The sequence below is a fragment of the Alexandromys fortis genome, unplaced genomic scaffold (assembly GCF_014885135.2).
Source record: "Alexandromys fortis isolate MF-2015 unplaced genomic scaffold, M_Fortis_MF-2015_v1.1 scaffold_19, whole genome shotgun sequence".
Classification (NCBI taxonomy): domain Eukaryota; kingdom Metazoa; phylum Chordata; class Mammalia; order Rodentia; family Cricetidae; genus Alexandromys; species Alexandromys fortis.
This window is the reverse complement of record NW_026067890.1, coordinates 10442192-10457240: the sequence shown is the minus strand read 5'-3', so window position 1 is coordinate 10457240 and position 15049 is coordinate 10442192. Positions and strand designations below refer to the sequence as shown.

The 15049-nt window shown below is 38.1% G+C and overlaps 1 protein-coding gene across 7 annotated transcripts in view; it reads right to left on the bottom strand.

The window, feature by feature from the left end:
* Window positions 1–15049, bottom strand: part of Camk2d (calcium/calmodulin dependent protein kinase II delta) — a 248640-nt gene that overhangs the window by 72658 nt on the left and 160933 nt on the right. For 4 of the 7 annotated variants that reach the window (XM_050142539.1, XM_050142778.1, XM_050142677.1 and 1 more), the window contains exons 5-6: window positions 9759–9824; window positions 5975–6047 (exon numbers count right to left, since the gene is read on the bottom strand). In XM_050142539.1, coding sequence (XP_049998496.1) covers window positions 5975–6047; window positions 9759–9824 — 139 coding nt within the window. Of the gene's footprint in view, window positions 1–4964; window positions 5038–5974; window positions 6048–9758; window positions 9825–15049 lie in introns of all 7 variants that reach the window. The other 3 variants (XM_050142608.1, XM_050142756.1, XM_050142895.1) reach the window with 1 other exon arrangement.

Below are 15049 nucleotides of genomic sequence, written 5' to 3'. Positions count from 1 at the left end.
AAAATGGGAGGAGACAGAGGCTCAGGGCTCAGTTGCAGTTGCCTAGCCCTGGTAGAGGGAAGACTTCTCAAGTCTTATCTCTAGTGGCTTGGCTGCTTTGCTTTCATGGTTTTTCAGGTTGAACCCTAATATCTGTCTCTGGGTTTTTATTATTTGGGCTACAGTGAATTTTAAAGGTCTTTTAAGTTTCCTTCCCTTTATTTTAGAATCTCAATAATCTAACTAGAAGCTGGCTGTTCTCTGCTTTGGGATGTTTGCAGTCACTCTTTTGCCAGTGTGAGCAAAGCTCCCGGAACAACTCAGTGGGATTTAGGCTCCCGGAACAACTCAGTGGGATTTAGGCCGAGTTGAGAAGCCTGAATGCAATCTACACTTGTTTCATGTGTGCACCAGGACAGATGGTTTTAGCTCTCATTCAGTTTTTTTTTTTTTTTTTTTTTTTTTTTTTTTTTTTTTTTTACAGGAGCAAATTCCTGATACCCTGTATTGAGAACAGGGGGGTTCTGGCTGATGTAGGCACGCGAGTTTCATTCAGGAACCATACTTCTAGTATCACGCATAGACAGTCAGGTTCACTGAAAGCACTCTGCACCCTATTCTTCTCTCTTACTTTACTTTTATGCTCTGAGTAAAGTGTGCTGAGTTGACCAAAGGAAGCAGACTGGCACGGGTGTGACTGCACTCCACAGCCACTGCTTCTCTACAGCCTCACACACTCTAGACACACAATAAATGAGAGAATTAACCCCTCCCCCCATGAACTGGATTTTAGATAACTAGACAAATGTTATGCAGAAATGACTGTCCTTTAAGTTTTTATCTAAAGGCAGGTCTGAAAAAAACCAGGATACACAGATCTTTATCTAAAGAACTTTATTGTAAGAAAGATCTGAGAAAAACAGGATTTTCTAACTATTCAAAATTTAGAATTTGCAATATGATGTAAATTCTATTTACATACCATAACTAACAAAGACTTACTGAATGCTTTCCATCATCCATGCTCTCTGAAAACTAATTTCTTTCTATTCAATGATGAATTTCTATGAGGTAGCCATAAACATTTCTAGAATTAAAGCATCTATCTATCTATCTATCTATCTATCTATCTATCTATCTATCTATCTATCTATCTCTTAACTAATATCCCTCTGTCAATCTATCCATCCATCTGCTTATCTACCTATTTGATGATTCTTCCATTACCTGCTACTAAAAAAGAGGCCAGTAGAAAATCAGCATCCTCTGCTGAGGGATACACAGAGTTTCGTTTTTGTGGCTAATAGCTTCAGTTGTGCCACGAAGCTTCCTACTTATCCAATAACACCATAATGTGAGCATTACTGTTAGAACCTCTAATCCTATCTAGATGTGAACCAATGGTCCCACTACTGTGTGGAGGCCCAAAAATGTGAGCCTACTTCCAACTTGTCTGAAGGTCAAAGAGTTTTAGCTTGTTCAAAGTTGCTGACAAGTGTGGGTACACAACCTGACCTAGGTTATGGTTGCTTGATGTTTTTTTTTGTTGTTGTTTGTTTGTTTGTTTTGGTTTTTCGAGACAGGGTTTCTCTGTGGCTTTGGAGCCTGTCCTGGAACTAACTCTGTAGACCAGGCTGGTCTCAAACTCACAAAGATCCGCCTGCCTCTGCCTCCTGAGTGCTGGGATTAAAGGCGTGCGCCACCATCGCCTGGCTTGCTTGGTGTTTTGGACATGAAGATGATCCATACAGGTAGATCCACTCAATCATGACCAAAGGTCAGGAAATTTAAGCATACTTCTGTTCCTTCTTTTGAATTAAGAGGTTTGACCTAAGAAGTGGCTGCCTTCAGGATACTTGATCTAGTGTGGGTTCACTGCCTAAACAAGATTGTTTTTCTCAAGAACCAGTGACTTGATGTCTCAAGTATTGAGGAACCACATAACTGTTCCTGTTGTCCTTTGTATCATGTTAAAGCAATCTTTTGCCTTATTCCCCCTGTTTGTATTGGGGTTTAAAACGTATGGAAAATTAAACACAGGTCTATTTCAGTATTCACTGAAACTCACTTCTGATACTATCCTGTGCTTCTGTTTGTTATTTTCACTTGTATCTTCGCTCTCTTTTTTATTTTTCTAATCCCCATGCCCTCTTCCTGGTAAGTGGTACACTTGTCAAAGCATGGTCCCCAACATTATTATTTTTTAAAAATATTTATTTATTATGTATACAATATTCTGTCTGTATGTCTGCAGGCCAGAAGAGGGCACCAGACCTCATTACAGATGGTTGTGAGCCACCATGTGGTTGCTGGGAATTGAACTCAGGACCTTTGGAAGAGCAGGCAATGCTCTTAACCACTGAGCCATCTCTCCAGCCCCTAATTTTTTTTTAAATATTTAGGTCCCCAACATTATTGAAGAATTTAATACTGTTGTCCATATGTCCACTGAGAACAGTATGGTGGTGACTGATCTCCTCTCCCCATCTTTGAGCCATCTCCTGTTTCTTTTCCCCAATTTGTCTTCTATGCCTTAGACTTGGCTCTGGATGCCAATAAATTTGTATCATAATTTTTAAAGAGGTTAGCAGTTAATCAAGTATTCAAAATAGTGAGTGTTATAGTTATTTTAAGACATAGTTATCCTCCTAGTATATAAATAATCTATTATGATTACTCTTACATTATAAACATGTACTGAATATACATTTATTTTTTGAATTTTATCTGTTCCTGAATTTAAGAAGCATGTTGTAAGCCTTGATTAGGTTAAGGTCCTTTGCTAGGCACTGTGGTGTCACATGGATGTTAGTCTAGGAGTACTTTAAAATGCACAGCAATCACAAGTACCTTTGATAATGATAATAAACACAGTACAGCCTATGTTCTTCTCTAAGTGATTTCGATGAACTAAACCACATACATTCAGTAAATTAGATGTGAACTAACACACAAATCAGTATAAAGAAATAAGGACAGGAGGTATGGGAACCAGGAGGAAACTTGGTTTAAAACCTGGTGGTGAATGCCTTTATATTTGATTACATTGGTCAATACTACACTTCCAGTGTGTATTTATCACACAGAATGTATTCATTTGGTTAAAAAGGCACAAAATAAAGTCAGGGGTTTAACAAGATTACATGTACATACGATGTTTTTATTGTACAAGTTTTGCTTCCATTAGTGTGATTAGGAAGTGGTTGGCTGGCAAGCACTGGGAAGCAGACTCTGTAGGAGTCTACCCTAGTCATCAACTTGACAGAACTAGGTCATCAATTACAGAAATTACAGAACATGCTCTCAAAATGTCATCTCCATCCTTTCTGAAGATTGGAGAGGCAGGATGGAGAAACCAAGGCATATAGTACACTATTTTTTTTTGGTAGTCAGCCTTGCTAGAAAGCACTTGCCTGGAATTTTGATCACTGAGTTTAGATCTTTTATCAGGGAACTGTTTCCTTTACAGCCAATGTCCCAGGACCTCGGCCATCTTTGATTCAAATTTCAGATTTTGAAGGGTTTGGCTAAGTCTGGACACAATAGCAGCAATCCATATCCTGACCCCATAAAACATATCATACAACCGAGGGAAGAGAATTCCCACTTTTTATGTTTAGCTTAAGAATATACATTTGGTCCCATAAATGCAGTAAAATGTTCCAAGCAGGTCTCAGCATCTGATAAACAGCACAAAGAATGTGCCTATTCATGAAAGCACCCTGGAAAGCTAAAAAGTCCTATGGGTCCTGACAACTAACACAGGGCTTCTGACTGCTCCCTTGACCACTACTGAATTTTTGACATGGTTGTCCAAGACAGGACTTTTCAAAGGAACATGTTGTTGTTTCTCTTTATCCTAATACACACATGTGGTAAGTGTTAGGAAATGTGCACTATTCTATCCTGACTCTTCCAAAGAAAATACCCTTAACCATAGCTTTGCTTTTCATGGTTAAGATTCTCAGAATCAACTGAAATCGAAAAAGGTGTCTGGAAAACAAAGTCAATGTTTTGGTACACATCATACCTCCACATACTAATAGTACTGGGGATTCTGATGTATATTCTTGTTGAGCATTAAGTGAAACTACAAATTCATAATTCCTAAAACTGCAGAAGTGTGTGTATGAGAATGCCCAGGCCCTTCCACTGACCACTACATTGCCTCTGCAGTAATAACTGGAATGCCGAGATTGCAAACAAATAGCTGAAACTATAATATACAGTGATGTACACCGGCTACCTTCTCCTAACTCTGTGGCTTTATTTTATTTGCTATTGTACGTTTCTGTGTTTCTCAGAAATATAACAAGTGAAACTAGAATCATCATAGAATGGGAACAGGAAATAAGTGGAAGAGTCCCCTAAACTATCTCATTCTAAGCAATCTAATTTTTTTTTCTTGGTGGTAACAGGAACTGAGTAAACTCCTACAGCTATTAGTAGGCCCCCATGGAAAAATACAAACATGTTTCATATGCTTGATCTGATATTATCTTTTTATGTATTTTTTATGAGATCGTAGTATGTCCCCTAGAAATACAAAAAAAAAAAAAAAAATAAGCAGGAAGTCTACAGTCCTAGAAGTCTAAGAACTGCTGGTATGGGAAAGAGTTCAGACTTCAAAAAGGCTCTCAATCACTGAAGCTAAGTCTATGCTTGCAATTTTTAAAATCATTTATATAATATTAGATATACAGTATAAATGTAAACTATCATCTTAAACTATTTGCCTATTCCTTGGAGTATGGAAATAAAGCAAGCTATTTATCGTTAATGTTAGGAACTATTTCTCTCTCTCAAGCACAGGTTAGGAGATGAAATGAGAGGCTGAGGTGAGGGGAAACACTAGGATACGGCTGTTGCAATGGGTTCACGTGTCTCTATTACTGGAACTTTTGCCTTTCCGGGCATAACTGCAGCTGAACAGTCACTAGCAAGTCCGTGGCTCTTCCTTTATCTTCTCCAATAGCATTACTCACCTTCAGGTCCCGATGGACTACGCCCATCTGATGGCAGTGTAGCACAGCCTCCAGGATCTGCTGAATGCAATGACTGCATGCAAACACCAGGGGGCGTGTGTTAGTTCCAAGCGTACACTCACTGTCTGTATACCCTTAGAGAGACCGGGTTAAAGAGCAAAGCTAGCGGACAACTAGTGTTGAATTCGCCTCCTTCAGTCAGAGTAACACACTGCTCAAGGAGAGTGACTACTGCCTGGGAACAATCAGGATATTGCCAGCTGTGAGCCATGGTGTGCATCAACTTGTTCTAAAAGAGATCCATTTGGACACTACCTCATTTTGTTCTGGGGCTCATTTCCTGGTTATAAATTTTTCCAGGAAATGAACGGGAACACAAATATAATCTCTGAAGTTGTTATGCTCTGCCACTACTCCACACGCATCGACTCTCTCCCCATTCTTTTCCCATTTTCCCCGGATCCTTCTTTTAAAAGCTATTCCTGTTAGCACACAAGGCACCATTAGGTTTAAATGAGGACACAACAGTGAATTGTTGACAATCGTCGGGCTGGCCGTTGTTACCCCGTGCCTAGGGTTCGTCAGGCTCAAGTGAGCAGTGTGTACCCAGTTGTCCTGCTTCAGCAACCCGTGGTCTCAGAACAGAAGTGGTGTTTTGAATCTACAGGCAGACATACATCACAGGCCAAGGTCATTCCAGGCCAGTGCTGGACAGTTCAGGAAAGCCTGCCCTCAAACCAACTCTGGGAATTTGTTGCTTGGAAACGTAGCAGGTTGTATTGGTGCTGCTCTTCCCTTCCTGCTATGATGTATATTTAGCCTGTAGATGAGCAAACTGAAGAGGCATCATGCATCGTCATTACATTATCCATTTCAAGAACAAGTTGGGAAAGGCATTTTCAACACCATTTTCGATACCCCCCGACCTCTGCCCTTTCCCCCCGGGAAAAAAAACAAAACAAAACCAAAGAAACTTCTTTGATTCAGATTTATGGACTCCATATACTGACCTTCAGGTCCCTGTGAACTATGCCATTTAGGTGACAATGATTTACACTCTCTAGAATCTGTTGTATACAATGACTGCAAAGATACAAGGGCAGAATGGAAGGGAGAACATTTTAAAGGCACCATAATCACATTGGATACAAAATAAAATGAAGGTTCAAACGAAACGAAACAAACGGACAAAATTATATTTATTCACACTTCTTAGCTTTACACTGGGAATAAATAATGCTGCAGAAAGCTAATTCCGATCTTTACTAAAATGACATCCAACATAGAATTTGTGACATATTCAGACAAAACAATTTAAGCTGTGTTTCTTCTTGTTAGTCTACAGATTAAGTCATCTGTTATAGAAGTCTGGATCTCCATATTCAGGAAGAAAATTTGATGTTTAATTCCCAAAATGTCCTGGGAAGATGATCTAGAGACATAAAAATCTCATCGTGTTTGTCATACACAATCTAAACTGTTTAAGATCTGAGGTCACAATTAAATATGTTGAAACAAGAGGGTAAACACAGATGAAGTGGTAGGTGAAACAGGGATTTCAAAGAAAGAGACACATGTACCAGTGATGTAGAAGGGGTGTCTCCTGTGTTACACAGGAGTAAGAAAATAAGTACAAGCTCCAAGAGGACAGGGAGGGGGTGGGGGAGATTGAGAGCTGACCCACGACATAAAATAAACCCCTTTCACAATAAGAAGAGTCCAGGGAAGGGCTAAGATGCTTTCGAATAAGCTTACAATCCCCTGGGGACAGGTAATTTGCTAAGTCCATTTCCATACCTTTTAGCAAAGGAAGTTTAACGTATTACCATGTTAAATTGCACCATTGATGCTATCCTTATTAGAAGCTTACTGATACCAAATTAATGGCTAATTAAATTAGAGAGAAGAAGTTTTTTGACTGTCAGCAGCAAGACCCTGACAAGCTGCCACCTGACACACAACAAGGCGGAACACATACTGACAAGTCTTGTAAATATTTATGGTGTAGCTCAAACCTGAGTACAAACAAAAGTGCGTTTCCTGAATCCCTGGAAAGTACATAACCTGATAAAGACATGTTCAGTCACTTGGTGTGTAACATCATGGTACTCTACAGGACACTTGGTGCGCAACAAACACCATTATACTTACTCTACAGGAAAGTACACTTGGTGTGTAACATCATGATATTCTACAGGAAAGTACATTTGGTACTCTACAGGAAACTACACTTGCTGTGCAACATCATGGTACTCTGCCAGAAATTACTGAACTGAAAATAAGCAATCACTGTCTAATTTTTAACAATACATACACCAAAATGCCCATGATGGTTGTCAATTTTTGATAACAAACCTATTGATATGGCTACTGAAACAGACTCAAACTGTAGGTGTCAACTGCATAGCTCCCTGGATTATTACTCATACTTTTTTAACTGTGTGGTTCTCATTTCATAATGTGAAATCCACAACATAGTCTTTTTGGAACATTTCTGTTTTGTCTAACCATAAAAATGACTTACTTGGCTTATGGCCAAAATTAAGAAGTAATGATTCATATTAAATTAATTTCACTACTCTTTATTAGTGAGGGTGGATTTCATGCCTAAGATCTTGAGGGCTAATGAGAAAACAAAGCCTGAAAATATGAAAAGATAGCCTCTTAGTGCTTATGTCTGGGTATAGAATTATTCCATAATTAATTCCTCAACTAATATACACCTACATGTGATGTGGCCCAGTCTGTGGATTTTGTCTTGCTTCCTATACTGTTTGCCAACAGCTATAATAGTCTCTATCTCACTTCAACCACAATTTTTCAAACAGAACATGTTTCTCTTACTTGGAAAGGCAAAGAAGATAAAGTTTCCTTTAGAGATCTTTTTACTTTTTAGATTTATTTACTTTATTTTATGTTGTGAAGGTCTGTCTGCATGTGCACATGTGTGTTTGGTGCCCACAGAGGTCAGAAGAAGGCATCAAATCCCTGTTAAGTGGAGTTAGGGGGTGGTTGTAGGCCACCATGTGGGCTCTGGAAACCAAGCATTGAACCTCTCTGCAAAAGCAGCAAGTGCTCTTAATTGCTAAACTTTGTAGTGATATTTCATTTTTATTTTAATAGATAAAGCTTTCCTGAAGTCCACAGAGTAAAATAATCATACTGATTAGCCTTACAGACCAGGCAGTGGCGGCACACACCTTTAGTCCCAGTAGCCACACTAGTTTGCATAGAAAGCCGGTGGCAGCAAAAAATGCTTTTAATCCCAGCACCAGAGAGAAGTAAAAGAGAGGATACAGCTTGCACACACAGTCTTATTCTGAGATTCTCGGAGGCAGGATCGCCATTTTGGATGGAGGTAGAGGTAGGAGTCATTGATTGGTTGTTCTGTTTTTCTCACCTTCAGGTTGAACCCCAATTTCTGTCTTGCAGGTTTTACTAATCATGCTACAAATCTTCTCTTCAATTGATTCTCTAATTAAAATTATTGGTTCTGCTTGGCAAATGGGCAAATAGCTGATCTTGAACTGCTCTAGGTTCCTTTTCTGGGGATAAACACGAGGATTTGAGTATATTAAGCAACGAAGCATTTAATCAACATGGCACAGTCAAACAGAATTTTCTACTTGACCTTGAGAGCAGCACAAATGCTAGAGAATAAAGTGTAGTCGTGTACAGTCAGATGTACAGAATACCACGAACATTAGTATTATGCCATGAAAATGTAGTGGCTAAAAACCAAGAAAAATTAGAAAGTGAAAGCTGAGCTTTTTTGGAAAGTGATTTATTCATGTCTGTTTTTAGTTTAAGGCAGTGTTTCAACACTACAGTGCAGGCTGGCCTGGAATTCTCGACCTTCCAGCCTCCATATCCAAAGAGCTAGGGTGATAGGCAGGGACCACACTTAGCTGAAAGGTGAGCTTTTACATCCCATGTGATACTCAGAATCAATCAGCTGGGTATCACTGAGGCTCCCTACAACTTGGGGAAACCTGGAGAGCAGTAGAGATGGGGCAGACCGCCTATGATTGAACTTCCGTAGCATCAATTATGTTATGGCAAGTTACTTGTTCTTCATCAGGTTTTTCAACATAATAAAAATTATAGGATACAGAAGGAAAATTAGCATCACCAAGTCTAAATATGTCTAGGTAAGTAGATTAATGCTATTTCACTCCAAAAACATTTTTTGAACAACCCAGCGAACTTAAAATTAGATAAAATGCTGGCCTTTTATAAAATTTCCATGAAAATTTTGCTAATTAATGAATTCAGGAAGTTACTTGTGAATCCTCAGAAATAGAAAAATAGATGATTTTTCACATCAGCATTCCAAAGGTTCTAATGAAACCTCCAAAAGCGTTACATGCTAATATTACCATTAGCACATACCATAAAGGGGCTACTGAGACTGTCTGCAGTCTCTTTCTCTTTGCTGACTAGACCTGTGCTGCACTGTGGAACTTCCTGTGGTGACAGAAACTCTGTTCCACTCACACTCGACAGTTACTGTGGCTATTAAGCCTTCACAACATGGAAGCTCAAGTGAAAATTGATTAAAAATAAGATTTAAAACAGACTATAGTCTGTTTCCTTTTTCTGAATGTCATTCTGGAAATCTTTAGAGGAGAGAAACGTCCCCGATGAAGGGATCATCATAACGAGAATCCAAGGTGGGGATATGAGATTCTCATAACGGCTGGGTCATGATGTACTCAAAGCTCCACATATGTATTTAGAACAAGTGTCGGCGATGGAAGGGTGAGTTTATCTTGCTCAGAGCAAGCCACTTACCTGGCATCAGCTTCACTGTAGTACTCTCGCGCCACTATGTCTTCAAAGAGTTCACCTCCAGTCACTCTGGGATAACAAGAGGAACACATTTTAAATAAAAGGAAGAAAAGAATTGGGCATCAGTAAGTATCTAATGTTCATACAGAATTTTTTCCTTGTATTATTTTTCAATACTAAGTTAAACCAAACTATTTTAAAACAGTATGGCATTTAGTTTCCTAGTACTCAGACTTGTGTTATCAATAGGTCTAGAGTTTATTTCTAAATACATACAGCAAAATCTTCTACATAAAAGGGTTTCTAAGAAATTTTTCATTTTAGTTTCATAGATATCATTTGAGGTCCAACAATAATATATGGCATACCCTAACAACATTTTATGAAAAAAAATATAAATATGACTGTTACATAGGGTAAGAGACACTCTGAAGGCCACAAATGTTAACTCTTTAGGGTTTTTTCCCTTTGGAAAGATGCACAAAAAAATAATTTTCTAATAAGTATGAGATTATATAACATCGATAAATAAACCGTACTTATAGTACTATGTTGAATCAAGGGCATTTCTTAGTATTGGAAATAGATTCCCCTGTATAATACAACAAATATTATTATATGTGTGTATGTGTGCACATACATATTTCCATGTTGTAGATTAATTCTAGAAGGAAAATTCTGACCAGTAAAATTTCCATGTCAAAGAGCACCCATTTAAATTGTGGAGAAGACAAGGCAAGCTGCCTTCCCAAGCCCACCGGCTAAATCATTCTTAGTATTTGCTAAAAATCAGTGAAAATATCTATTTAGTAAAAAGCATTACCTCATATTAATATGAATTCATTTATTACTGTTGAGATAAGTCTTCTGATAATATTTATGCATTACTCCTTTCTCCATTGCGTTATGTTTGGGTTTGAAGAGAAGGTTTCAGTTTGGCGGTACCTTGTTGTAAGTTATATTTGTGCAACTAGTATCTTTTTCAGAGTGTGTCACAAGGTGCACAAAGCCTTAGGCTAGCTTATAAAGCTTCTCAATTGAGGTAGTCAGGTTTATTCTTGATAACATAGAAGCCAGTGACTACAGAGCATCCAGCATGGAGCAGATCCCATACTGCACAGCTCGGCTCCCAGCCACTAACCAGCACAGCCTTTCCAGGAAAGACACTGTCAATCATGGGCTTACATCCTTTGGAAAGGTATCGACTGATGGCCTCAAGTCGCGTGCATCAGCTTAGGCCCTAATAATACACTTCCTTTTGTTCTCTCCATTGCCTGCTTGGTTCTCTTGGACTGGGGCATCACCGAAGGTTGCACCCTCTGGGTAGCAGCACCAATACTGTAGAGACAGGGCATCAAGTCTGTATGCATATCTAACACTTGTGTAACTCTCTCCCCTCTTCACAGCACTCTGAATACTTCAAAGTCTTGTAATATGAGTCCTATTTTCTTCCCAATCACTATTTTCACAGAAAAAGTATATGGAAATTGATTATGTGAATTTATATGTTGTTTTCTTTTTCCCCTTGAAACAATGGTACATGTAATTTAATTCACTAACATACTTATTTTTCTCTCTGCTAGAATCTTGAATAATGCAATTAAAATGTGCCCTACATAAAATTCATATAAAATGATCAGACCCAAAAGCACTTCTTGCAAATCTTTTACTGTTGTAAATTAAGACTTCGTGAACTTTCTTCCTGCATTATGATCGAGGATAATATAATTATACTTTTATTTATATTTTTTCTGTCTGTGCTTCCAACGTGATGGTTAAAGCGCTCACTAAACACTCATTAGAAAATCTAGGAGCTGGTAGTATAGGGCAGTGGTGAGACACATGCTCAGCATGTGTGGGAGCCCTGGGTTCAGAAAGGAAAAGATAAAAAACAAGAAGCACAAACAAATTGAAAAGTTTGTTTCTGTTAATGAAATCTGTTCAATATTTGTTACATTAGTACCCTCCAGCATTAACACAAAATGCCTGTTTAATTAAAAACTATTTGAATAATAATCAAATCAACTAACTGAGTTAGAAGGACACTATCTGTGCCAATTACTCTAAGTCAGTCCATTGCATGGGCTTAGGAAATGGGGTAATGGCATCACCATACACTAAAGGTTGGCTATGTATTGCAATGGATTTTATTTATTAAGGGATCAGTACTTAAGGGGGGATATTAAAGAGTCAGAGGAGCTGACACCCTGGTAATCTTTGGTGGAAGCTTTAAGCAGTTATAGTTTTTTTCAGAACTGAAGAATGTTTGTGAGGGTTGTTGAGATAGAGACACAAACGCAATGCCCTGCCCATGCTGTGTGTGCATTCCACTGCTATTATTATTCTAGCCCCTGTCGGATGCTGAGCTTTTAATGCCCAGTTTAGATCTTAGAGTTAGCTATCTCGGACAGCTAACTTTCTTTCTCAGCTTTCCACACTCCTTTGCACTACTTAAAATAGTTTTCTCTCAATGAAACCACATTATTCTTTCAGCATCATGCATGACAAACATCTACAAAAGAAAAACAAGGGAGTTATAATGAAATGTCCTGTCCTAAAGAGAAACTGTTATCATACTCACATTACTGTTTAATGAAGTACTAGATTAAGCTATTGAAGTTTGGAAAATTTTTAGGGAGACATTTAACATTTCATAATGCCACAAACTAAATCAGTTCCATAAATAAACTGCTAGATTAATTAACCAATTAGACATTTGTGAATAAAATAATGCCAGAGTTCTGCTATGATCCGAAGCCTACCAATTATAGGCTTGAAGCACTAACAACTGCTTATAAATCTTAAAAACATGAAGACTTACAGAGAAAAAGGATAATTTACTTCTTGAAATAGGAGGTTCTGTGTATAAAAAAGATAAATATTTGCTATTTGTATTATTTATAGTGATTTTGATCCATGCTGTATTACTATTCAGAATTAATTTTTCTTTTGTTTCTAGTTTATATATTTCCCTAGAAATGATCAAAAGTAATTTCATCTTGACTTATAACATTTCATGAATAATATGGCTTTGACAACAAGATTAGACAGTTGGTATAGATCAAGGTGGGGTCCCACAAGATAAAGTGATCTAAAAAGCAGAGTTGGAGATCAGAACTGGTTCCTAGTGTGGTAGAGGGAAAGCCAGAAGTCTTGGGCTGAAGTTTGAAAACAGGAAGTAACATCAGAATCCAGTTATGCATATGGAAGACATCAGCCCATTGGACTGTGAGTAGAGTTGGAGAACAGTCAGTGGTCAGACTAAAGCTGATGAGAGTTTATTTCATGTGTCTGTTCCCAACATGGCAAGACTGTCAGCCCAGTCCCCACACTGAGTGCCAGCAGCACTACAGTATCGTAGTAACCAATGTGTTAATCCCACCTAATCCCAGTTACCTCAAAAGTCCGCTGAGAACCTCCAAAGAAACACCGAGCAAAGGAAGCAAAGTCTGAGGAGCTTCAATAGGAAAGGTAAGATCTATGATGTTGACTAAGTCCAGTCAAACATTGGAATAAGAATCTTTTAGGCAGACATAGAAAGGAGACATTGTAAATTTAGCATTGTACACAGTGTCTGGCTAGCCTTTAGAGGTAGCTTAGTAAACATTTACTGAAAGTTGCAGACTATAAAATAAAGCCAATGGACAGAAACCAGTACTTTTTCTATATGCCAATAATAAATATAGTAAGAATGAAATCAAGAAAAGAATCCCATTCATAATAGACTTACTCTCTGAAAAGATGATTCAAACAGAAAACAACAACAAAAGCTACAAACATTCCAAACTTATCTAGAAATAAATTCAACCAAACAGATGAAAGATTTCTACACTTAACACCATAGAACACTTGAGAAAGCACCTGAAGAGGACACTAGAAGATGGAAAGACATCCCATGCTTGTGAGTTGGAGGAATTACTGTTGTGAAAACAGTTGCATTCATTACTCAACGTTACCTATAGATTTAATGCAATTAGAATTTCTACAAAACTCTTCACAGCAGGAAACAAGACAACCCTAACATTTACAAGGAAGCACGAAAGACCTCAAATAGAAAAAAAAAAATAACCCTGAACAGGGGAGAAGCAATGTGAGAAGGATCATAATACTAGACTTGAAATTACACTACAGAGTCATAGTAACAAAACATCAGGGTACTGGCACAAGTTAAAGCATGTAGTAGATCAAATGAATGAAACAGAGTGCTCAGAAATGAGCCGCATAGCTGCAGTTTTCTAACTGTTGGTGGGAGCACTCAAACCATTCACTAGAGAGGAGAAAGACTCTTCAGGAGATTGGAATGTTGAGATCTCTACCTCCCAACCAGCATAAAAATCCACTCAAACAAAATGGGTCAAAGTCTTTAACGTTAGACTTGAAACTCTGAATATATTAGCCACAACACTTTCATATATAGGAAAAGACAAAATCTCAGGTAATAACAGCAAGAGTTGACAATGAGGATTGTTGTGAAATTTCAAACCTTCCACACAGCAAAAGAAACAAGTGCCAGAGTGAACAGGCAGCTGATCAAATGGGAGAAAACTTGTGGCAACTATCAACTATTCATCTGACTAGGGATCAATATTCAGCATATGTAAAATCAAACACCTAAGACACAAATAATTCAATCAATGAATGAAAAACTGAGTTGATGAGGGAATTCTCAAAAGAAGGACAAATGGACAATAAATGTGTTCAAGAAATAACACCTTTAGCCATGAAGGAAATGCAAATAAAGTTACAGGGAGGACTGGGGAGCTGGCTCGGTGGCTCAGTTGATATGGTGTTTGTCTTGCAATATGTGGAAAAGATTTCCATCCTAAAAACCCACTTATAATCTCAGAGCTTGGAAGGCAGAGACAGGCCAGAGAGGGATGGACTTGAGATACTGGCCTATTTGCTGTTCTCTAGGCCACTTGAGTTTGTCTTCTGGTCAGAAGCATGCAGGCCCGCCCTTGCACATCTGTGCCCATGCACAGCCACACCTCCATTGACTTTCCATCTCATTCTAGTTAGAATGGCTATCATAAAAACCACTGTATGTGGCTCCAAACCCGTTTCTACTTGAAGACAATTGTCACATGTCCCATGTATTATACTTTGTAAATGTACTTCTCAAGAAATATTTTGGATTGAGAAATCTTTAATAAATAAATAAATTAATTAAAAAAAAGAAAAAAAAGAAATATTTTGGAATATAAAAAGAACATTGTAAATTAGTCCAGTGATTGTGTGGATGAGTATAGAAGTTCCTGAGAAAATGAAAAGCAGGACTACTGTATAATGTGGCT